Source organism: Myotis yumanensis, unplaced genomic scaffold, assembly GCF_028538775.1.
Source record: "Myotis yumanensis isolate MYYU_CA2020_CCGP unplaced genomic scaffold, mMyoYum1.0.hap1 SCAF_1, whole genome shotgun sequence".
In the NCBI taxonomy this organism is placed as follows: Eukaryota; Metazoa; Chordata; class Mammalia; order Chiroptera; family Vespertilionidae; genus Myotis; species Myotis yumanensis.
This window is the reverse complement of record NW_027223752.1, coordinates 153174777-153201374: the sequence shown is the minus strand read 5'-3', so window position 1 is coordinate 153201374 and position 26598 is coordinate 153174777. Positions and strand designations below refer to the sequence as shown.

At 38.8% G+C, this 26598-nt stretch overlaps 1 protein-coding gene across 1 annotated transcript in view; it reads right to left on the bottom strand.

Moving 5' to 3' along the window:
• GSTCD (glutathione S-transferase C-terminal domain containing) overlaps positions 1–26598 on the bottom strand; it is a 141191-nt gene that overhangs the window by 97024 nt on the left and 17569 nt on the right. Inside the window, exons 4-5 of the mRNA XM_070433268.1 lie at positions 22687–22938; positions 18571–18664 (exon numbers count right to left, since the gene is read on the bottom strand). Of these exons, the coding sequence (XP_070289369.1) occupies positions 18571–18664; positions 22687–22938 (346 nt within the window). The remainder of the gene's footprint in view (positions 1–18570; positions 18665–22686; positions 22939–26598) is intronic.

The following is a 26598-nucleotide window of genomic DNA, read 5'->3' as shown; positions in this document are numbered from 1 at the left end:
CCCCTGCAGTCCTGAGTCTCTTGCCTGAAGGTTACCACCCTCTCAGAGCAGCTTGTTATACTGGACTTTCTTTCTTTCTCTCTCCCAGTCCAGCCAAGCCTCGAGGTGGAAACAGCTCTGTGGCTCCTCACCACAAGTTCCTGCCCTTTCCCTTTATGGCTCAAGACACCCTGACTATAACTTCGTAATTAATTTCTCTACATATAAATCCTTCTCAAATGGTCCCAATTTGAATGTCCATCTTTTCCCGCTGGGAATCTGATTCATACGATGACTTTTTAAAAGAGTTTGATTGGGGTATAAGTCAGAATCTAGTACCTAGAGAAAAGTAGCTGTCTAAATTTAAATATTGCCTACTAATGAGATATAAGGTCACTTGAAAGAAGCTTATCCAAAGCACTTATTTTATAAACAAAGAAAATTATTTTAAAACATCTTTTTTGTTAGATCATAGATTAATCCAACAATTACCTGATTTTATAGTAAATCATTTAGATTAGATGAAAGCAGATAGGCATGACTGGAAAGCAATTTTCTAAATTTTCTTTAATGCTGCCTTTGGCAGCTTTTCTTTCCTTTCCTTCTTTTGCTGAAAAAAAAAATTTAAGTGTAAAGAAGTCCCCAAGGGCATAGAATTATGTAGTTAATACAACTTTAAAAAAGGGAAGGGAGTTGGCCCTACCTAATCTCCCCCCACATACACTAAATCCCATAGTTTTTTATATCTAGCTAGTTAGATATGTACACTGCCACAAAAATACTTTTGTTTTTTCATTGCCATAGCCAAGTCAGAGTAAAACCATCATTTAACAAATTTGTTTTTAGGACAAGGAGTTGTCCTGGGAATTGAACTTACCTTAGTTGTATAAAATATTTGCTATGTAATCATATGCAAAATTTCTAGGTATTTTTTCCTAAGAAGTATATAAGTTTGCACTTATGTGTATAGAATACAGTCAATTTTCTAATATAATCACTGGATTCAACACAAAAACTAACTGAATACTTTTCCACAAATAATTATGTAAAATTTATATCTAGAAACATGATGCTTCTGATTGCTTATATTGTATACTTATGCAATTTAAATAACGACAGTTTTCTGTTTATGACTACACTTTTGTACTATGGTTAAGGATAATTTATTTTTAATTCTTAAGATGATTCGATCATGAACAACTGTATTATTGCATATCTGTGAGCTATTGTAATTGCATAGCTATTAGGGAAATTTCCTTGCTTCAGGTGGCTCTCCAATGTGAGTTAGTCCTAATTAGATAAAAATAATGAATGGGTTTGGATGCCAAGAGAAGCTTGTTCAAAGCTCTGAATAAAATAGCTCATTGTTTAGTCAAGCTTATTTTAATCATAGCTGTTTCCAATAGCATAGACAATTTAAATTGAAATGAAGAACAGTAATTAGTTTCCATTAGAAGAAAAATAAGGATCTACATCATTAGTTTTCCCTGTCTCCTAAATGTGATTATAAACATTTTTAATTTTTAAAATATAACTCCTGAAAGTTTAGCAATATTAAGAGTTTTTAAGCTTAAAAACGAAGTTACCAGTATATAGTGTGAAATATTCAAAAGTAGTTTGGAAAGGCAATCCAGGCGCTAAGCTGTATAAGGAAACACCTCTTTGCAAATGTACAAAATGGAATTAAAACAGGGCTGGTTTTGCATTAATTATAAACAGAAGTCATCTTTCAGGGCTTTCAGAGCAATTATATATTCAGTTTCTATATAACTCTGCAAATAGCTGCAAATGTTGTAGGTTGTCTGTCCATTTGTCTTCATTAGAAATGATGTTAAAGACTGGAACTAAATACTTTACTGCAGGTATCTTTGTTTAAGAGCAAAGGTTCTTTCCCATTCTTCTCTGCTACTGCATGATACAAACAGTAAGTTTTGTTACACTTAAAAATGGGCACTTATTAAAAATTCACCCATTAACAATTAATGTAAAATCTCTGTGAATTTTCATCCACAGCTGCCTCATTCTAAAACATCAAACACTATTATTATGGTACCCATTGCCTTTGGTCATTGAAATCATTGGAAAAACTCATAAGAAAAAAAAAAAAGAACTTCTTAGGAAAAGTCTTATCATGTCTGGACACACATCTCCAGCCGAGGCGAATGTGGGTGCTATTAGAAGCAGAGCAGCAGTAGACTGATGCTCCATATCTATTCACCAGAAAGGTCTTGTTGAATTAAAACAGTCCCAACCCAACTACACCCTTGCCTGATCCCGGCTTTCAGAAATAAGTGTTTTGTTACATAAATTCTATTTCAACCTTTTGAAGCAATTCAATCTCTGAGACATACTAATGCTTAGCAACACTCACTCTTGAATAGATAATTTGAGGTTTCTTATTAGTAAATTCATAATATTCCTAAAACTAAACCATGGAAACTTTCAAACTGGCCTCATCCAATATAATAAAGAGGTAATATGCAAATTGACCACCACATCCTTGCACAGATGACTAGCCCCATGTGGTCAAATGATGGCCACCACAAGATGGCCGGCAGGGGAGGGCAGTTGTGGGCAACCAACCCAGCAGGAGAGGGCAGTTGGGGGCGACCAGGCCTGCAGGGGAGGGCAGTTAGAAGCGACCAGGCTGGCAGGGGAGGGCAGTTGGGGGCAATCGGGCCAGTAGGGGAGCAGTTAGGCATCAATCAGGCTAGCAGGGGAGTGGTTAGGGGGTGATCAGGCTGGCAGGCAGAAGCAGTTATGGGCAATCAGGCAACCAGGCAGGTGAGCGGTTGGGAGCCAGCAGTCCCGGATTGTTAGAGGGATGTCCGACTGCCAGTTTAGGCCTGATCCCACAGTCGAACATCCCCCGAGGGGTCCCAGATTGAAGAGGGTGCAGGCTGGGCTGAGGGACACCCCCCCCCCCCGCACGAATTTCATGCACCAGTCCTCTAGTCTATAATAATAAAAGCATAATATGCTAATTAGACTGGACGGCCAAACGACCTTCCAGACGTCATTCCAGACATCCTTCCAGATGAAGCCGCCGTGGCAAGGGCTGAGGCAGAGGGGGTTAGGGGCGACCAGGCAGGCAGATGAGCAGTTAGGGGCGATTGCGCAGGCAGGCGAGCAGTTAGGGGTGATCAGGCAGGCAGGCAGAGTGGTTAGGGGCAATGAGGCAGGCAGACGAGTGGTTAAGGGTGATGAGGCAGGCATGCAGAGTGGTTAGGGGCAATCAGGCAGGCACGCAGGCGAGCCGTTAGGAATCAGCGGTCCCGGATTGCAAGAGGGATGTCCGACTACAGGTTCAGGATTGGGCCTAAACCTGCAGTCAGACATCACTGGAGGGGTCCCGGATTGTGAGAGGGTGTAGGCCAGGCTGAAGGATCCCCCCATCGTGCACAAATTTCATGCACTGGGTCTCTAGTGATATAATAAATGACTTAGCAGAGTCAGGAATAGACCCAAATCTCCTAGATTGTTCAATAAATTCTCAATATTTTCATTTGTATGCAGACAAAAGAATCCCAAATAATTATTATACCCTGCATATGACCTAGTTGAAATAAACTTCAGAAAAATTATGTAATCGCCTACATGCTTCTCATGTCAAATACTTTTATTTTGTTTTAAAAAGGAATACTCTTAGAAGATTCTATATAATCTACCCTAGATAAACTAGCCATTAAAACTTTCTTGGTTAATCAGTCATCATGGGTTCTGCTTACAAAGTACTTAAAAACATGGTCTATAAATAGGGTTTTGAAGTCTAACCCTAGAGGGTAGAACAAAGCATAACATATTACTGGGAAGCACTATAGTGAAATCTAACTCCCAAGAGGAAAAAAAAAAAGACTTTTATCTTTTTTTTCTTTAATCACATGCCACAGTTAAGCACACTACACTATTAAATTTAAAAAAAAAATGACATTGTATTTTCCTAAGAAGACAATCTGGTCCCATAGCTTAGAAACAGAAGGAAAATAGAAAGAAACCCAGTAAGCCCAGTGCTATTTAAAGTACCAAAGCTGTGAGCCCATTTTACCAACAGTCCCACTAACTAAAGAATTGCTGCACTTATTTTTGCCTTGAGGGCTTTGAAGTAATTAAATTTGAATTTAATTTCGTTACTCCTTTTCAGGTCTTGTCTACAGCAAAGTGGGTTCCAGACGATTTAGTTAGCAGTACAATGTTATACAACTATCATTTCCACACCTGAGCTGATTTAAAATTCAAAATAAACTCATTCACTCAACCATTTTGGCAGGCAAAACAAAATACTCAGTCCCACTTTTCAGTACTTTGAAATGCAAATATATAATTGCAACTGTACGCTAAGCTTTCAGTATGAAATAACTTTCTCTACTTCTCATGAACACAACAACCCTATCACCGCAACATAAAGGGTAGGCAAAAGTAAGTTTACACTAGTTCGTATGGAAAATAATACAATAATTAACAAATAAGAATACAAGAATAAACTGTAAACTTTGCCCACCCCTATAAAAAACATGGTGACATTCTCAAGGAACCCTGAAGTTTTCTGTCAGGGCAGCAGCCCTAGTGCAGCCAGTCAGCCAGGATTAATACTTAAGCTATTCCTAGACCACACTAATCACTATTTTGAAACAATGCTAATATAAAGAAACTCAAATTATGTTTGACTTTCTTAATTTCTTTGGAAGTTTGAGGATAGCAACCTGTGAAATGGACTATCAAAGTGAAAGTCTGGGGGTGAGCTAGAAGGAGTCAATGGGGGAAAAAGGGGAACATATATAATACTTTCAACAATAAAAATGAGAAGGGCACTAATCCCCCCCACCCCTGCCCCCAAAAGTGAAAAATCAATGTTTATCTGTGTATATTAGCATTGCATTGCTGTTTTTTACAAAAGAAATATATTGAGGTGTCTTTGTAGTTCTTGCCTTGGATCAAACTATCATTTAAATTATAAACGATCTCCAGTTTTCTGGTAAATATTTTGAAAAGAGCTGAGAAATAGTTCAATATTACTTACTAGTGACCCAGGGCCTAAGCTGGCAGTTGGATATCCTTAGTGCTGCCCCAGAGGCGGGAGAGGCTCCCAACGCCACCACTGCACTCACCAAATGTGAGCCTGGCTTCTGGCTGAGCGGCAACCCCCCTACACACACACACACCGTGGGAGCATACTGACCACCAGGGGGCAGCTCCTGCGTTGAGTGTCTGTCCCCCGGTGGTCAGTGCACCTCATAGCGACTGGTCATTCTGCAGTTCGGCCAATATGCATATTAGCCTTTTATTATATAGGATACCTAATATTATAGTAATTAGAAGAATTTGCCTAGTAAAAAGTTTACCCAGCTCTCAGCCAGTTTCAATTCCATCTACTATTAGTCTCACCGACTTCTTTAACTTTCTACTAGAAAAGATAAATTTACCACATGGTCTGCTCTATATCATTCATATACATAATACAATATAATACACTAGAGGCCTGGTGCATGAAATTGGTGCACTGGGTGGGTGGGGGGGGGGGGGGGGATTCCTTAGCCCAGCCTGTGCCCTCTCGCAGTCTGGGAGCCTTCAGGGAATATCCAACTGCCAGCTTGGGCCCACTCCTCGCCAGTTGGACATGCTTAGTGCTGCCAGGGAGGTGGGAGAGGCTCCTGCCACCGCTGCTGTGCTCGCCAGCCATGAGCCTGGCTTCTGGCTGAGCGGCACTCCCCCTGTGGGAGTGCACTGACCACCAGGGGAACCTGATTGGCCCTGATCGCCGGCCAGGCCTAGGGACCCTATCCGTGCACAAATTTTGTGCACCGGGCCTCTAGTTTAATATAAATTCTGTCTACATATACTATGTTTTAGAGGCTTTTAGCTTCAGATTAAAATTCACTTTACATGAAAGATTATATTACTTTTTGGTAAAGCACCAAAATGCTTGTTGAAAACCTCACCCTTGAAAAGAAGGAAAATAGTCATAAATTTGCAGTTTTGAGTCAAATATGGTCAGGTTTTGGATTTCATAGCTAAGTATAACTTAGAGAAATGAAAAACATTTATATTTGGATTTTTTTCCCCAGATCTCATTCTCTTTGTGTGCTTTTAGTATTTTAAATGCCAAAATGTTCAAAATATAACATCTTATAATCTAAAGTTACTCAATGTAAACAAAAAAAATAACAAAATGTTGGGGAGATTATATCCTTATGTTTCTCACCAGAGAACCATTTTTTAAAAATCAGAAAACAAATGTTATTTTTGGAAAAAATTAGAATCTGAGACTTGTATTTCAGAAAAAAGAAATTCTTGAGAGTTATTTTTATTTACATTATCAAGATACTTCCACTTCCATCCATATTTGATAATATAATTAGCTTAAAGCAGAATGTTTCATTGTTACTAAATGGTTCAGAGGTATGCACAAGCTCTTATATTTGATGTATTCCATGCTTAAAGCAAATAAATAAATAAATAAGTTTTAGGTTGTAAAGAAAAATTTTAGAAAACTTTAATCTTGTTGTTCATCTTATCTTGGTGGTAAAAGTTTGAAATCAAAGCAGCCCCATTATGCACTGTATCAGTTACCTAGGATAATACTTCACATTGTGTGGCCCCCAAAGCAGCAGAAGCAGTATTAACTGGAGACTTCTTAGAAATGCAGATCCTAGGGCCCATCTCAGACCTACATGAGAAACCCTGGGACTGGGCCCAGCATTCGGTTTTAAGGAGTCTTCTAAACGATTCTGATGGTTGTCCCTAGTTTGAAAAGCAATGGTTTAGGATAATGAAGCATCCTTACACCCTGCCTAGGCCCTAAAACAAGCTTTTATGTTTTAGATTCCCCAAAGGATGGCACTATTTATACTGTGGGCGAGACATTCTTGTTATGGTGAACTTTTAGTATGCCTGGCCTTAGGGAATAAATAACAATAAATAATGCTATTTACCATGTCCCTGAGAGCTGGTAAGAAGCTGGTTAAGAAATTACTGATGGGGGAAAACTCAGCTTAGTCCTTCCATTGTCCACCTTAGATCCAATCCTCTCCAAAGACATTCTTCCCTTGTTTACCTACATTCTTTCCTTGTTTACACAAATCACTTCTGCTGAAATAAGAAAAGAAGGGGGATCCTGTTGGTTTATAGAAGCATACAACAAAAGGGCACAGACTTTGCATTGAGGCCAATTTTTACTAGCGATATCATATATCAGTATCTTGTTTTCTATTGTTTCCCAATGTCAAGGATCAACTCATTCCTTTCAATCCCAAATAGTATACAGAAAACAAATTGAAAAAAAGAAGGGTATTTATATAAATGATTCTTATCAGGATAAACTTTAAAATTTAAAACCTTAGTCATCTATAATTGTTATATATAAAAGTTGATTTAAAAAAATACCTTGCTATTAAGAGAGTATAATCTGCCACTAGGATTGAAAAATTTTATATTCCCTCAGAACCATGAATTCAATCAGTGACTTATATAATAGTTGTTAGAACATACCAGTTTGTAATTTTTATTCTAATCATTCATATATGTATATCACAAGCAAATAAAATCTACTGGGTTTGAAACCCTCTAAAAAGAGAAACCTTACAATGTCCTAGTAATACTGTGCCATTCAATGTTTCTTTTTATCTCAACTAACATGTATATACTCTAAACTGGGTGGCAGTGGGTGAGGGTAAATAGGTGGTGATGAAGGTTTTTATGCACTACCTCCAGATCAGTTTCCTTAGGAGATGATGCTTTCATGTAGCTCAAAAACAAAACCAAAACCTCAGGTATACCTAATTGGGCCATATTTCTAAAACACTGGAACTTTAGCCCTGGCTCGTGTGACTCAGTTGGTTGGAGCATCATCCTGTACACCAAAGGTGGCACGTTCGATTCCTGGTCAGGGCACATACCCAGGTTGAGGGTTCCATCCCCACTTAGGGTGTGTGTGAGAGGCAACCAACTAATGTTTCTCTCTCACGTCAATGTTTCTCTCACTCTCTTTCCCATCCTCCCTCTAAAAATCAATAAAATAAAAATAAAACAGTGGAACTTTGAATATAAGAATAAAAGAGACTATAACTGGAACAACACCTAAGCAACTATGTTCTTGTCTCCTTTATTTTCTACTAGAGGCCCAGTGCACGAATTCGTGCATGGTGGGGGGGAGGGGGTCCCTCAGCCCGGCCTGCACACTCTCCAATCCGGGACCACTCGGGGGATGTCCGACTACCTCTAGCAATCCAGCACCACTGGCTCCTAACCGCTCACCTGCCTGCCGGCCTGATTTCCTCTAACCACCTCTGCCTGTCTGATGGTCCCTAATCACCTCTGCCTGCCTGCCTGATCGCCCCTAACTGCTCCCCTGACCCTAACCGCCTCTGCCTCACCCTGCACCCGGGACCCAGGATTCCCTCCTCTGGCCAGTTGCAGGCATCCAAGACCCGGGCTGGTTTTGCCCGGGATGGCTGCAACCGCAGGGAACCGTGGGTGGGCAGCTTCACCCAGGCCATAGCCACCTGGGACCGCAGAGCAGGCGGCTTGTCCCTCTACCGAGCCACAGGCGCTGGCGCCTGGGAACACGGGGCAGGCAGTTTGTCCCTCTCCTGGGCCGCAGGTGCTGGTGCCTGGGACCATGGGGCATGCGGCTTGACCCTCTCCTGGGCCACAGGTGCAGCCGCTGGTGCCTAGGACCGCAGGGTGGACGGCTTGTCCCTCTCCTGGGTCGCAGCCTGGTTGGTCCCCATTCCTCTCTCACAAGCTCATTTGTGCCTGGCTGGCCTCCACTCCTTTCTCCCCAGTGTTGAGTGTCTGAGCTGTTATGGTGTGATGGCGTGAGGGCGTGATGACCATTTGTATATTAGCTCTTTATTATGTAGGATAAGGTCATCTTCTGACTCTCCTCCCTCCTATATGACTGACATGGTTATTCTGGGCTAGGAGCAACTCCTAATATAGGAAACAGAGACTAAAAACTACTGGTGAACAGAGAGTTCACAGGGAAATACTGTCTAAAGGGAATGGCTCTATTCTAGGTCTTAAGTAAAAAACTATATCTATTCCCACCTTCATACTCAAAGGGCAAAATGTCACAGGGCAAAAAGAAATGTATTCCTGAGCTTAACAAAAGGGAGTCTTCAGGCTCACACATTTATCCTGGTTCATTAGAGTAGAAAATCACTGCTATTTGAGGACAAACAGTAATGGAGAGATACAATTGCCTGGATCTTCTCAGTGCAGGAGGAGACTGTTGATTGAAGATTTTCTATCAGTGGATATGATCAATATTAACTTAAACCTTTCATGCCTCATGTTTTATAATTTATCTTATACAGAACAATGTGAGCACAACTATCTATGTAAGAACTGTGACTATATACCCTAATTCAAAATGAAAATCACTGCAAACCATCTGGCATTCATCTTAGTAGGTGTATTTTTTTCATAGAGAAAAATACAGAAATTCTGAGTATGGCAATTCTGAAATTACTGTTCATATATTGTAGAACTCGGCAAATGAGCAAATACATATGTGATGTTGGGCGCTACGATTTTTGCTGTTAGAAAAAGTAAATACAGATATTGAATTAAAAAAACTAGGAAGAATCTTGTGTTGGAGTGGAATAACAGGTATAAGCATAAACTCATGCTGTTCAATATATATAGATAACAGACATAGATATATAGGTACAGCAATAGATATGATGTATGATTATGTGTGTGTACATGTATGTATGTATACATACATCTATTTCCTAACAGACCTATGTATACATACTACCCTGCTGAGAGGACCTAGAAGCAATAACACTTCATTAGCAATGAGCACATCTGGTGTCCAAATCTTACTTTCTAAAACCATTCTCCACTAAAAGGAACCAGGGTTTCTCAGAGAAGCAGCTAAATCTAGGCCTGGGGCAGGAAGATGGCAAAATGAGCTGGTAATTCTTCATTATGCCAGAAATTCAGCAAGTGGTCATAGAATAATTGGGACATTTTCAGGGGATCAAAAGCCAGCTGGATGGGACTCAAAACCCAGGAAAACTTGAGCACTGAAATAAATAGTGACAGTGATGAATTATAACTCATTTAAATAATAAAAATTCGTAAGTTAATACTGATAATTTAACTAATAAATATATAAGGAAAACTTTCTTACAGTAAAGTGAACACTAATAAATATAGAAAGGTGAGAGTTGAAAATTTATCTTTTTGTGACTATCAGTATCTATTATTGATCTATTGCACACATATCTATTGCTGTACCTATATATCTATGCCTGTTATCTATATATAATGAACAGGATGAATTTATACTTATACCTGTAATTCTAATCAATCCAACACCACAAAATTTGTCTTGGTTTTTTAAAATTCAATATCAGTATTTACCTACTAAGGTGTAAAAATACACCTATTAAGTTGAATGCCAGATTGTTTGCAGTGACTTTCATCTTTGAATTAAGGGTATAAAGTCACAGTTCTTAAGGGTATAGAGTCGCAGATAGTTGTGATCAGATGGTTCCATATATGATAAATTATAAAACACGAAGCATGAAATGTTTAAGTTAATATTTTAGTCATGTGCACTGATAGAAAATCTTCAAAAAACAGTCTCCTACTACACTGAGAAGATCCAGGCAAGAAGCATTAAATTAATGTAAACTAGTGAGTAAAATTTTAAAAAAATAAAAATGTAGTATGTAGTCTCAAATATCTCTCCACAAACTACTTACCAATTTAATAAAGGAAAACAGTAACATTACAGTAAAGACAGCTGGCAGACATCACCTTGATCAAACGGTTCAAGTTAACATCACTGGCCTAAACTGAGATAGTGTGCTTCCCAATACCTGCACTGAGATGGACTGTGGTGTTCCTGCCAAAAATGCCTCACTTGAATCTAACAGGAGGAAACAACTAAGGAAGACTAAAAAGATAAGACAATTAAATGTATCACAAGCTACTGTAGATTAGATAATAGTACTAAATTAAATGTCCTCTTTTGATAATTGTAATATGGTTATGTAAGAAAATATCCTTGTTCTTAAAGGAGAAAGTTAAATATTTAGAACTAGAGGTGTGATGTCTACAATTTATTCCCAAAGAGTCTATAAAAATGTAATAATAATAATAATGTATATTAAATCTTTAGGTCTCCTTTCTTCAGACTAAATAATTCAATTATTTTAGCCTTTTAAATCTATATGAGACAAGTTGCTTGTTTTAAACAGAAATTTTGAATGATTTTAAAAAATGATTTGTAGTCTCAATTCAATTTAATAAAAAAAGTATTGAGGACCTAGCTGGTTTGATTCAGTGGATAGAATAGCAGCCTGCAAATTGAAGAGTCCCGGGCTCGATTCCAGTCAAGGGCACGTACCTCGGTTGCAGGCTCTTCCTCAGCCCGGGCCCTGGTCAGGGTGCATAGAGGAGGCAACTAATCGATGTGTTTCTCTCACACTGCTGTTTCTCTCTGTCTTTCCCTCTCTCTTCCAATCTCTCTAAAAATCAATGGAAAAATATCCTCAGGTGAGGATTCAAAAAAAAAAAGTACTGAGGCCTGGCTGGTATGGCTCAGTGGTTGAGCACTGTCCCATGAACCAAGACATCCCCAGTTTGATTCCCAGTGAGGGCACATGCTCAGGTTGCAGGCTCAGTCCCCAGTAGGGGGTGTACAGGAGGCAGCCAATCCATGTCTCTCATCGGTGTCTCCATCTCTCTATCCTTCTCCCTTCCTCTCTCTCTAAAAAAATAAAAAATAAAAATCAATAAAAACATATTTTTTTTAAAAGTATTGAGTACTTATACATAGACACCCTATATTCAAAGAGTTCACAGTCAATTGGAGAAGGAAAACATGCATATCAGTAATTACAGTGTATGAGTAGTATACAATAAGTACCAAAATGAAGTATAAGAGAGTACTAAAGGAATATTAAGAGAGAGTAATTTAATTCTGACTACTACATTACTATTATTTAACATTTACTTTTTACTAGGCACTGTACTAATTGCTTTATATACCGGGTTGGGCAAAAGCAGGTTTACAGGTGTTCATATGGAAAAAATGCAATAATTAATAAGTAATAATATAAAACTAAAGTCTGTGTTTCACATACCCACAATTATAAACCTACTCTTGCCCCACCCTGCATTAATTCATTGATCACACCAGCAATCTCAGAAAATAGGCACTATTATCCCCATTCTACAGATGAAGCAATTTAGGCATAGAGAAGTTGAGAATCTGGGTATATAGGTTATGTAGCCAGTCAGTAGTCCAGGTTTTAAACTCAGGCAGGCTGTCTTCATGCCCATGCCGAAGACTTAATGAAAAAAACAAAACAAAACAAAAAACCAAACAGCATTGGAGTTTAGGGAATAGTACATAAGAAGTGGAGAGAGAACGGGTGAGAACAGAGAATAGAAGATTAGATAAGCTTAAGAAATATATTAGACTCCATGATGAGTATCAATACAGACTTTGTTAGAAAAGAGAATGATTTTTATGTTTCAAAATCTTGATGTAATTCAATGAATTCAGTATAAGGAGTCAGTCTTTGCAACATCCAAATGAACCAAATACTAAGAATAACTTATTGCAATTCAATTTCTTCTTTAAAAAAAAAAAAAAACGTACTAGAACACAATCATGACTTTCACAGTGACCTCCACACCCCTAAGTAAATAATAAATTTAATTTCACAAAAATCCTATTACCATGTCACCAGAACTGAAAATAGAAAAACAAAATGCTATAATTCTGGCTTAGTTTAACAAGACTATAAACTTTTTAAGAAACAGTAAATGAAATGTGAGTGGACCATGTATCTCTTCTGTGATAAGTTCATCTTTGTCATAATATTTATGTAAACAAGGTGATCCATTATAAGGATATAATGAGTGATTAATTCCAGAAGCTTCATTAGATATGCACTCTAACCAGTGAAACAATCAGACATGAATGCTTAATGCAGACTTCTGAGTTGGTAATTGATTGCTCATATAAATAATTAAAAATGTTATTTTGGCCTCATAGTAAATTATGAATAAGCAAAACATGTGGTACTTTTAAACTCTATTTTCATTTTTTGATAGATATTAATGAAAATTAGATTTTTATTTTAGAAAGCTATAGTAAACTCTAGGTTTAATTTGTTCAAATCTATACTATAGTCAAAGAGTATACAAAATCCAATTACAAGTAGAATAAAAACTGTTAAACTTTTTAAAATGTTTTCAAACAAGTTTTTCAAAATCTTAAAAATAGTTATAATTAAAATATTAACAAGGTCATTAGTTACTATTTTTATATACTTAATAAAAGACCAAAATTGAATTTTTATTTATTTTTTTGTTAATCCTGATCCAAGGATATTTTCCCATTGATTTTTAGAGAGAGTGAAAAGGAGGGAGAGAGACAGAGAGAGAAATACCAATGTGAGAGAGAGACAGCAATTGGTTGCCTCCCGCATGGTCCCTGATCAGGGCCCGGGATTGAGCCTGCAACTAAGGTATGTGCCCTTGACCAGAATCGAACCAGGGACCCTTCAGTCCATGTTCTGACACTCTAGCCCAGCCGTGGGCAAACTACGGCCCTCGGGCCGGATCCGGCCCGTTTGAAATGAATAAAACTAAAAAAAAAAAAAGACTGTACCCTTTTATGTAATGATGTTTACTTTGAATTTATATTAGTTCACACAAACACTCCATCCATGCTTTTGTTCCACCCCTCCAGTCCAGTTTAAGAACCCATTGTGGCCCTCGAGTCAAAAAGTTTGCCCACTCCTGCTCTAGCCACTGAGCCAAATTGGCTAGGGCTTGAATTTTATCATCTAATCTAATAAAGGAGAAACATGGTAATTAGCGTACGACCGCTACCCTTCCCATTGGCTAATTATCGAGATATGCAAATTAATCACCAGCCAAGATGGCGGTTAATTTGCATATGTAGGCACAATGCAGGGAGGCAAAAGGGAAAGCACGGAAGAAGCCCCCTGCCACTGACAGTGATCAGAAACCCAGGGGGGAGCTAAGAGTCGGGGGGCAGGGCAAAGGCGGCCCTGGGGGCCGCCTTTGCCCTGCCCCCCAGCCATGATCGGAGAATCGGGCGCCTTTGCTGAACTGGCCAGTGATAGCGGGAAGTAGAGGTGGAGCCAGCGATGAGAGCTGGGCAGGGGTGGCTACAGCTGCGGGTCGCTGCTGCCCGGGCCTAATGCCTCTAGGCCCGGGCAGGGGCGGAGCCCAAGATCTCGGGGCGGCTGCAGCTGCGGGGGTCCCCTGCCCGGGCCTAATGCCTCGGCCAGAGGCGTTAGGCCCAGGCAGGGGCGAAGCCCAAGATCTCGGGGCAGCTACAGCTGGGCAGGGGCGGTGCCAGCGATCATGGGGAGCAGGGGCAGAGTCGCCTGCCCAGGCCTAATGCCTTGGCCACAGGCGTTAGGCCTGGGAAGGGGTGGAGCAGGAGATCCGTTGGAGAGCTGTGGGTCCCCTGCCCAGGCCTAATGCCTGGGTGAGAGGCATTAGGGCGGAGCCGGCAATCACAGGGAGCAGGGGCCGAGTTGACGATGGTGAGGAGCTGGGGGTCCCTAATGCCTTGGCCAGAGGTGTTAGGCCTGAGCATGGGCAGAGCCAGCGATCGTGAGCAGGGGCGGCGTGGGCGATCATAGGGAGCTGGGGGTCCCCTGCCCACCCTGATCTGGGACACCCTTCAGGGCAAATCAGCTGGCTCCCTCCCGTGCACCAGGCTTCTATCCTATATAATAAAAGGGTAATGTGCACATGCAATTTTTTTTCCAAATATATTTTATTGATTTTTTACAGAGAGGAAGGGAGAGGGATAGAGAGTTAGAAACATCGATGACAGAGAAACATCGATCACCTGCCTCCTGCACAACCCCTACTGGGGATGTGCCCGCAACCAAGGTACATGCCCTTGACCGGAATCGAACCTGGGACCCTTCAGTCTGCAGGCCAACGCTCTATCCACTGAGCCAAACCCATTAGGGCGGTAATGTGCAAATTGACCCTGGGAATGACTGGTCACTATGACACACACTGACCACCAGGGGGCAGATGCTCAATGCAGAAGCTGCCCCCTGGTAGTCAGTGCACTCCCACAGGGGGAGCTCTGCTCAGCCACAGGCCAGGCTGACGGCATCACAGCGGCAATGGTTGGAGCCTCGCCTGCCTCCTCAGCAGCTCTATGGATGTTCAACTGCAGCTTCGGCCCGCTGACAAGTCGACATCCCCCAAGGGATGTATCACTGCCAGCTTAGGCACAATCCCCTGGGGAGCAGGCCTAAGCCAGCAGGTGGACATCCCCTGAGGGGTCCCAGACTGCGAGAGGGCACAGGCTGGGCTGAGGGACCCCCGAGTGCACAAATTTTTGTGCACCGGGCCTCTAGTCTACACTAATAAAAGAGAAACATGGTAATTAGCGTACGACCGCTACCCTTTTCATTGGCTAATCAGTGAGTATATGCAAATTAACTGTCAGCCAAGATGGCAGCCGGCAGGCTGGAAGCGAACAGGAGGCTTGCTTGCTGCAGTGAAGGAGGACTCCAACGTTCCCCGCCTGCGCTGCCAGCCTCTGAGCTGCAACTCTAAGAAACTTTGTAACAAATATAGAAGTGAAACAAAACCCGGGGATCTCAGAGCTGTAGTTATACATTGTTTCGATTATAGAATGCAAACAAACCAGAGGAAGCCTCAGAGCTAGAGCCAGAGCTAAAGCTGGCCCAGAATAAAATAAAAAAAAGAGAAAAGAAAAGGAGCGGTTGGGAGCTTTAGTCAACAACTGCCAGCCTGAAAGCAGCCCTCAGCCTCTCACCCAGACTGGCCAGGCACCCCAGTGGGGACCCCCACCCTGAAGGGTGTGTGACCAGCTGCAAATAGCCATCATCCCCTCATCCAGGCTGGCCAGGCACCCCAGTGGGGACCCCCACCCTGATCCAGGACACCCTTCAGGGCAAACCAGCCGGCCCCCAGGCCTCTATCCTATATAGTAAAAGGGTAATATGCCTCCCAGCACTGGGATCAGCAGAGCCGCGAGGCCTCCTGGCACCGGATCAGCGTGACAGGGGGCAGCGCCCAAACCCCCTGATCACCCTGCGACTCTGTGTGTGACAGGGTGCGGCGTCCCAACCCCCTGATCGGCCCTGCTCTGTGTGTGTCAGGATAGAGCCATAACCTCCCCATCGGCCCTGCCCTGAGTGTGACAGTGGCGGCACCCCAACCCCTTGATCCGCCCTGCTCTGTGTGTGACAGGGGGCGGTGCCCTAACTCCTCTATCGGCCCTACTCTGTGAGTGACAGGGGGGAGCTCCTCAACCCCCTGATCGTCCCTGCTCTGTGTGTGACAGGGGGGAGCTCCCCAACCCCCTGATGGGCCCTGCTCTGTGCATGACAGGGGGCAGTGCCCAACCCCTTGATTGGCCCTGCTCTGTGCATGACAGGGTACGGAGCCCCAACCCCCCTGATGGGCCCTGCTCTGTGCGTGACAGGGGGTGGCGCTGCAACCTCCCCATCGACCCTGCCTTGAGTGTGACAGGGGGCGGTGCCCCAACCCCCCAATTGGCCCTACCCTGAGCGTGACTGAGGGTGGCATCGCAACCTCCCAATCCGCCCTGCTCTGTGCATGACAGGGGGCGGCACCCCAACTCCCCAATCAGCCCTGCTCTGAGCCCGACCAGGGGCTGCACCTAGGGATTGGGCCTGCCCTCTGCCACCCAGGAGCAGGCCTAAGCCAGCAAGTCGTTATCTCCCGAGGGGTCCTAGACTGCGAGAGGGCACAGGCCGGGCTGAGGGACCCCCCCCCCCCTTCCTCCCCTGAGTGCACAAATTTTTGTGCACCGGGCCTCTAGTACCTAATAATAGACAAACATGTAAATTGACCATCTCTCTGCTACGCTCACCAGCCAATCAGGAGAGTATGCAAATTAACCCAACAAAGATGGCAGTTAATTTGCATACACAGGCGCGAAGTGGGGAGCGAAGACTGAAGGCTCCGGCCGGAGCCGTGAAGACTGAAGGCTCTGGCTGAAGGCCTGGGTCCCGGGTGCCGTAGGAAAACCAGTGCCAGCAGCCAGGGGAAGGGAAGGCCTATTGCACGAATATCTTCGTGCAACAGGCCTCTAGTTTTTATATAATATTGATGCAGAGTTTTTAACTGCTCAATAAAATCTGTTTCTATTCTGAAAGATTCCTAAATTATTTTCTTGACAGAACAGAATTGACCAGTGAGATTCAGGCAATATTAGGAAGTATCACAGAAGAGAATAGGAAAAAGAAAGGCACATGATTTCAGAGAGCATTTGAAAATCAAGTTATATTTGGCTTATTATAAAACCAAAGAGCACATAAACGATTAAAGAAATATCACACTGAGTTATAAAACAGTTCCCCACATAAAAATATCTAAAATGATATTTAAAATTCAAAAATCATCCTTTACATTTCGAACTGGATTTCTGAGAGTCAGAAAAATCCATAAGGCCTTTAAAAGGGGTTAAGAAACTAAAAAGCAGTACAATAATTTTGAACTGATACCACAGCTGCCTGGAAGGTGTTTGCTAATAAGAATCTAAGCTTCCACAGTAAGACAAAGAAGAGAGGCTAGTCCTTGATCCCTATCCAGCATGGTGACAAGTTGGAACTAGTATCACTACATGAAAAGAGAAACTTGAAAACTTATATTCTCTATGAAAAGGTGCATTTAAAAAGAAGTCCACTCAACAGCAAAGGAAAATGATACATAACTTGTTTGTTTAAACCTTAGCTCCTGATAGAAAAGGTTGAGGAATCTCAAACTGAAAAATTAATGCTAAGTGGTCTTAAAATATCTTGAGATGCCCGGCAAAGCAACTATAAACCCCTTCTATGAGAATTTACTTTTAACCTCACAAAGCCCCACAAGATTCCAACAGATTTAGGTAACCTAAAAATGAATTCACAATCTAAAACTACAAAACTAACAGGAAAATAAGAAAACATGAGTAAATCCACAGAAATAACAAATAGAATTACATCTCTATTGATATCAGCTATTAGAAATAACAAATATACTATAAAATAGCCATGTTTAAAAAAGTATAAAAAGAGGAAATTGAAACATGAGCAAGGAAAACAAACCAAATATAATTTCTAGCAATGAAAAATATATTTAACTAAAAACCTAATTATAAATATATATATTTTTACAAACAACATTTTAACAATTGGGGGAAATAATTATGGACTAATTATTAGATGATCAAGGAATTTTTGTTAATTTTTATTATGTGTCATAATGATTATTTAAGATGTAAAAATTTTTTAGCTGTCTGTACTGTAATCCTGATCCAAGGACAGGTGCCTGGGATTTGCTTCAAAATGCTTTAGCAAAGAAACAAAGGAATACATGAAGCAAATGTTAGAAAAATGTGGTAAATATTAAATCTGAGTGATGTATACATGTAAAAATTTTATAATAAAATAAATAAAAACTTAATAAAGATAGAATAACCAGAATTTTAGATATAGCCAAAAAGAGGATTATAAAATTAGAAGATAGATATGAAGTAACTATCCAGATTATGAGTAAGATTTAAAGGAGAGAAAAAAACAATCTCACCTTCCTTTGGGCTCACTGCTGCAGGAAGATTACTCCAATCAATGGTCCAAGTAGGACAAGGGTGAGGAGAAAACATCACTTCAATGCCTTTTTCCTAGAAAAGGAAATAGGCCCTTACCAAATTAATGAATTAATAAAAATCCTACTATGTACTACAAGGCCAAATTTCTATTTTCTATACTAGCATGGAAGAACATAAACATCAACCATCACCGGGTTTTCCTCAAGATATTTGGTTACATAAGAAATATAACATAGGTTTTTTTACAGCAATTACTTTCCTATTTTTTTTTATACTGAGATAATAAAAAGTAATGATCTTTAAAAACTATTACCTGAAAATATATAGAAGTAATGAGCTACCTAGAAATATATTGTGTGTCTAAGAGAAAAGTCACCTGAGGGTAAAATTTTATCAAAAACAACCCACACAGAGATGATTAAAAAAAACAATTCTGCTTATATTCATGAATATCTGTGTTTATAGAAAACTGCCACAACCTAGGAGCTCTATTTAACAGGACTAAAAAGCCTCACTTCAACATATGCCTCCAAAATATCATCCATACCAGTCTTTTACACATGTCAGCAATGTCTCTAGAAAAGAATTCCTCTGGTTTAACCAAGCAGTTCCCAACTTTTTCAATATATCAAAAATATCTCAGACTTCTTTCCCATGTTAAAAGTTGTACGTTTCTTTATTTGATCAAGAGACAGTGGCATGGCATACGCATAGATGCCCTGACTCCTACCAATCAAATTCTGGGTCCACAGCCCACAGAATATCCATGATTCATGTATTTATTTTTCCAGTAATATCCTATTCAAAAGAAAAATCCCTGAGAATCTATCATGAACCTGTTTATATCAATTAGTTCATGAGATAACTTTCCATTATGAAAACTAGCTAAATTCCTGTCTCAAAGGAAATAATATAAAGATTTTTTTGGTTGGGGTAGAGATATAGCTATATAGGTCTAGAGGTTGAGAGTAATCACTTTACCTCTCTCCTATCTTCCTTATTCTAGTCTAGCCACATTGGACTTCTTGCTGTCCTTCATTCATTATTTTGGAGTCTTTTAAGAATATAGCTATATTGACATATAATGTATATGTCATAAAATTTACCTTTTTAAAGCACACAATTCAATGGTTTTTAGAATATTCACAGTTGGGCAACCATCATTACCGTCTATTTTGAGAACATTTTCATCACCTCATAAAGCAGCCCCACCCCCATTAGCAGACACTCTCCATCCTCCCCCCTCAGCTTCTGCCCTAAGCAACCACTAATCTACTTTGCCTGTACGGATTTTCTCAGGGTCTTTTTCGAGTGGAATCCTCTGCCTAGAACACTTTCTCCAAATCTTCAATTCATTCAGGTTATTTGCTCAATGTCTTCACCTAATCAGGTAAGTCTTTTTGACCATCCTACCTAAATAGGACCCCTACCCTGATCACCTCCACTCTCTTATCCCACATTATTTTATTTTATTTTTTAAATATATTTTATTGATTTTTTACAGAGAGGAAGGGAGAGAGATAGAGAGTTAGAAACATCGATGAGAGAGAAACATCGATCAGCTGCCTCCTGCACATCTCCCACTGGGGATGTGCCCGCAACCCAGGTACATGCCCTTGACCAGAATCGAACCTGGGACCTTTCAGTCCGCAGGCCGACGCTCTATCCACTGAGCCAAACCGGTTTCGGCCCCACATTATTTTTTTACAGCACTTATTGCCTAACATGTTTTTTCTTTGTTTATTTCCACCACCATAATGTAAGCACCATGATAACAGTCAATTTGTTCTTCATGTATCCAATATTCAGACCAGTACCTGGTATTTAGTAGACATATATATATATATATATTTTTGGACTGAATAAATAAATAAGTACATTTCAAACTTCTGGAAAATTGTGGAGGTAAGAGTATGCCAAAGAATATGGAAGGGGGAGAAAAAAGTGAGATGTGAGTGTTCTTAAGAAATACTTTAATGTTTTATACTTGCATTAGCACCAATTTCATGTGTCCTCATGTAACTGGCACAAAATACTATGACTATACAAAAATAAAAAGTTACTGTATAATTAAAATCAATATAATTTCATAACATATTAATTTGATATAATATTTACTGCCTTCCAGAAATACGTGTCAATAGAGAAATACACTAGTAAGCAAAAACCATGCCCTGTTGAAAAAAAGAAATTTTATTGTATCTACAATCAAGTTTGAACTAAATGAAAATGAAAATTTTACCTTATTTTCAGATTGAACATTCTTTTTAAAATTATAAGTGTAATGTCCCAGTCAATTTTTTACAACCATAAGATTTAAAATAAAAAATGAATCATACAGAATGTCTACTATACTCTCCTAATTTATAAATGCAGGAATTTATATCTTTTAGTAAAATGACTTACTGAAGGTCACAATGTCAGCTTTGCTGCAAAGCGGAGACTAGAATCTAAGTCAATGATCCCTAGTCTAATCTTCGTTCCCAAGTCAATGACTAAAAGTGGCAGGGATACTAGGGCAGATCCATTCCTGAGATATGGAACTCTCTGACAGACAGTCCAGGTTTAAGGATTCCCCACTGGCTTGCCAAAACTTTCTTAGGATTGCACTTAAGTGTAAGAATTTTCAGACCCAACTTTCCTTCCTTTCTGATCTCATGTACAGCGGTCAAACCTGCATCACTAAGGAAGGCTCTGCCAGCCTCTCCGGGCTCCCTCCCCACTTTCTCTCACAGATTTTTCCTCACCAGGCCTCTTGCATATCTAATCCTACCTTGCAGTTGAACCCTTCTTGGAGGACCTGAACTAACAAATCCCCTGTAAATTAAAAATTCAATATCCCTTCATATTTTTATATCAGTACAAAAGAGTTTATTTTTATAATTGTTTATTAATTTGTTCTGAATTTAAATTTTAGTTATTTTTAAATATTTAAAATATTTTTAAATGTATAAAATGCAGAAGTCTTGCCTAATGTCATTTTATTTCTGGAAAAGCATCGGTAGAAAAATCTGAATTACTAATCTTTCTTTCAAGACTGCACATGTATGAATTAAAAGCACAAATTTTTGGTTGGTAAATCTTAAAAATACTAAAACTTAGTATTTTAATACAAAGCAGATTATTCTACTATTATTTATTTAAGAACATTCAGGAGGTGAACAGCTTAACCATTTGATCAAGGCACACAAAATTTGGACATGCCTTGAAAGCTTCTAAAATCAACTTTATAATCCTGTCTCATTGTTTCATCACTAGGCTAACAAGTTGAACTGAAGAAATAAGGGACCGGTGTCATTACTAAAATCTTCTCACGCTTTTCTAAATCCCCAAATGTGTGTTAACTATAGAACACAAATGATTCCTAACCCAAGTAAAAAATATAATGAATATTTTTTCAGTACATCTCAGATGAATAGCTCAAATTACTTCATGAATTCTCTATTCAAATAAATCTTCAAATAGTCTAAGTTAAAAGCAAAACGTTATTGTAGATTGTCTTGAATGGTAGAGAAAGAAAGCCTATTGGTGAAAACTTTTACAATTACTATGAACTAGAAACAAATTATGCTGCAAAGAGAAAAACTACAAATCATGTGTTATTAAATAAACTAGCACTGTAATCAAAGTATAAGATAAAAACAAACCTCAAAGAATTTAAAAATCTTAAATTAAAAAATGTTAGAAGTTGAGATATCCATCTTCATATTTCTTTAATTTAAATCATCTCAAAATTTAAAAAAACTTGAAACCAAATCCTTGCAACAAAAAAATACCAGGTAAAACAATAAATTTGATAGGTGTGATATGATCTTGGTGTCTTGAATATAAAAAAAAATGTTTTGAGAAAAATACTATTTAAAAACACATATGCTGACTTATTTGGCTCCAAAGACACATAATATTAAAACCTTCAATTTACTATAACTCACTTTAATGCAAAAGGCTACTAGAAATATTAACTGGTCAAGAGTGATATAGGATAGCTACAAATAAGATTTATAACAAATAATGTCAACAAACAATTACAAGTTAGGGCAACATTATCACATGCAATTTTTCAAAGAAAATTTTAATAAAAACAATTTAAGTACCATTAACTTGGTCATCGTGGGCCTTGGGCCTCCTATAAATGAAGGATCATTTTGTTCCTCTGCACCTGAGGCTTCATTTAAGTTTGGATGCTGTTCATTTGACGTGGTCAGCAACTCTGGTAAATGGCAAAACTGGATCCCACATTGAGAAGCGGCTGTTTTCACTCTTGGCACTTCCTGAATCCTCTGGTACCACGCGGCCAGCAGTGGAAATTCGATCAGCTTTTCAGAAAGTTTCTTGCAGATAATTAACTAGGCAGTAAAAGAACAAAATACAGCATTATATATTTTTTGTTTATGACAGCTATATTGAAATAGCTTTGTGTACCATAAAATTTACACATATTAAGTATACAGTTCAAACAATGAGTTTTAGGAAGTTTATACCGTTGTGCAACTACCAGTATAATCTAGTACTAGAACACTTACATCACATCAGAAAGTTCCTTGGTGACCATTTACAGTTCATCTCTGCTCTCTTGGTCAGTTGCAGGTAACCACTATTCTGCTTTCTATATGTATAATTTTGCCTCTTCTGAAATTTCATCTAAATGAAATCATAAAATGTGTGCTTTATTTTCTACTTAGCATTATTTTACTGAGCTTCATCCAGGTAGTTGCATTTATTTCTTAGTTTATTTTTGTTAATTATGATAGAGCATTTAACGACTTTTATTTATTTGCATTGCTCAGATGCTTTCTCCCAAGCACCACCATCAAATTTCAATTTCTTTAAAAAATTAGTTTGTTCTTGCTTCTTTGTGAGGCACTGAATGTTGTTTCCATAGAAACAATTATATTATCACAAATAGATTATGACTTATGATTATGAACATGTAAATAAGTAAAAAGGTCAAGTTACAGAAAATTTCTACAAATATATCTAACAATATTCAGTACCAAAGTAGAAGCCAGACAGCATAGAAAGTTAATTTAAAAAGTTCACAGGTGTATATATATATTTATTCTACTTTAAGTGGACTTTAAGGTTAAATAAGCACACATAATTTCCTATAAGGGAAGGTTTTATGTTCAACTCTGTACACTGCAACACTTAAACACTGCCTTGCAAAAAATATGAGCTGTTTAGTGAGTGAAAAATGATCAAGGATCATTTATTAGCTTCAATCTTTTACACTGCTTTTTATGATCCATTAGGAGTTTGTGAAATCAACATAGACTTTTAACATATCAGGAACAAGACAAGGATGCCCACTTTCACTACTTTTAGTCAATATATTATTGGAAGTTCTAGCCACATCAATCATACAAGACAAAGAAATAAAAGGCATCCAAATAGGAAAAAAAGAGGTAAAATTGTCATTATTTGTAGATAACATGATACTGTATGTAGAAAACCCTAAAGATTCTACAAAAAAAATATTATGCAACTAATAAATGACTTCAGTAAAGTTGCAGGATACAGAATCAATATACAAAAATCTGTTGTGTTTTTATACACTAATAACAAATGATCCGAAGAAGAAATTAACCAAAGAGGTGAAAGACCTGTACTCTGAAAGCTAAAAGACATTGAAGAAAGATATTGAACAATATAACTGGAAATAACTGGAAGGGTATATCATTACTTCCTAAAATAATAGATTCAATGCAATCTCTATTAAATACCATTGATAAACTTCTCAAAATTAGAACTAAACCTAACATTTATATGGAATCACAAAAGACCCCGAACAAATCCCGAGAAAGAACAAAGTAGGAAATATTATGCTCCCTGATGTCAAACTATACTACAAAGGTACAATAATCAAAACAGTAGGGTACTGGTCTAAAAAACAGATATATAGATCAATGGAACAGAACAGAGATCCCAGAAGTAGTCCTCACTTATATGGTCAATGAATATAGGACAAAGAAGACAAGGATATACAATGGAGTAAAGACAGTCTCTTTAATAAGTGGTGTTAGCAAACCTTACATCACATAAAAAATAAACTCAAAATGAGAGTTAAAGACTTAAATATTAAACCTGAAACTATAAAACTTCTAGAAGAAAACATAGGCGGTAAATTCTTTGACATCACTCTTACCAAAATCTTTTTTAATATATTTCCTCAAGCAATGGAAACAAAACAAATGGGACTATATCAAACTGAAAAAATTTTTGCACAGTGAAGGAAACTATCAAGAAAATAAGATAACCTACTGAATGGGAGAAAACATTCACAAATGTTTTCTGGCTAATATCCAGAATATATAAATAACTCATACAACATCAAAAACAAGCGGACAATCCAATGAAAAAATAGGCAGAATACATGAACAGACATTTGTCTCAAGAAGACACACAGAAGGCAAACGGACACATGAAAAGACATTCAGCATCACTAATCAGCAGGGAAAATGTAAATAAAAACCACAATGGTATATCATTTCTCACTTATCAGAATGGCTATCATAAAAAAATCAACAAATAACAAATGCTGGTGAGGATGTGGAGAAAAGGTAACCCTTGTACACTGTAGGTGGAACTGTAAATTAGTGCAGCCACTATGGAAAACTGTAGAGAGAGCCCTCAAAAACTTAAAAATAGAGTTACCATATGACCCAGCAATTCCACTTCTGGGCATTTATCTGAAGAAAACAAAAACACTAACTCAAAAAGATTATGCACCACTTGTTCATTATAGCATTAATAGTAATAGCCAAGATATGGAAGCAACCTAAGTGTCCATTGTTGATGAATAGATGAATGGATAAAGAAGATGGTATAATGCAGCATTAAAAAAATGAAATCTTTCCATTTGCAAAAAATGAATGGACCTAGAGGTATTATGCTAAGTGAAATAAGTCAGATGAAGACAAATACCATATTATCTCACTTACATGTGGAGTCTAAAAAAACTAATAAATGAATAAACAAAACATAATAGAAACAGACCCATAGATATAGAGAATAAACTGATAATTATCTAAGGGAAGTAGGTAGGGAAATAAAAAGAAGATAAAATAAAATATAGAAAATATGAAAGTACACAGCATATAGTAACATGGATTATTTTGTAAATATGTTTATATATAACATAAAGATGTATATTTGTATTTATATGCTCAATAATCTTGGAAAATACATTTTACTATGGAAGTAAAGTTTGGAAAACACTGTCTAAATTGTGCTCTGAAAGCCAAAAAAGTTTGTAATTCTCACCAAAATTCTTAATTGCATGGAAATAAATTATGTGCTAAGGGAATTTAGCTTAAGCTGTGATAAATTAATCAAGTAAAAAATGTTCTCATCACCTCACCTTTCTTTTACTCTCCTTGGCAGTGACTTATTCTTATTTGTTAGATGTATATGGTATCTTTCCTTCTTTTTGAAAATAAGTTGTGATTATGTAACAACTAGAGGCCCAGTGCATGGATTTGTGCACTGGTGGGGTGCCTCAGCCTGGCCTGTGCCCTTTCGCAATCCGGGACCCCATGGGGGATGTCTGACTGCCAGTTTTGGCTCAATCCCCTGCGGCCAGGGAGGAGCCCAAGCTGAGTCCGGCTTCTGGCTGAGCGGTGCTCCTACTGTGGGAGCGCACTGACCACCAGGAGGCAGCTCCTGCATTAAGCATCTGCCGCCTGGTGGTCAGTGAGATGGTCGTTTGGTTGTTCGGTCACTTAGGCTTTTATATATATGGATAATTCATGATTAAAAGAAATTGAGGAGTTTTACTCTGTGTGGCAGACCATCCATTCTACTTAATCAGCATGCCATGCTGCTCTGCAACATCCAGACGGTTGAGGAGGCACTGCACCACATTCATTAAATACAAGATATATTTAAGGAAGTGGCTAATAAAAAATGTATGAAATGAAAATTAAATTTGCTCCTAAAAAAGGGTATTTTTAAAAATGTACCTGGCTGATATGATCAAAGCCATCATAAATATCACAGAGTTAATT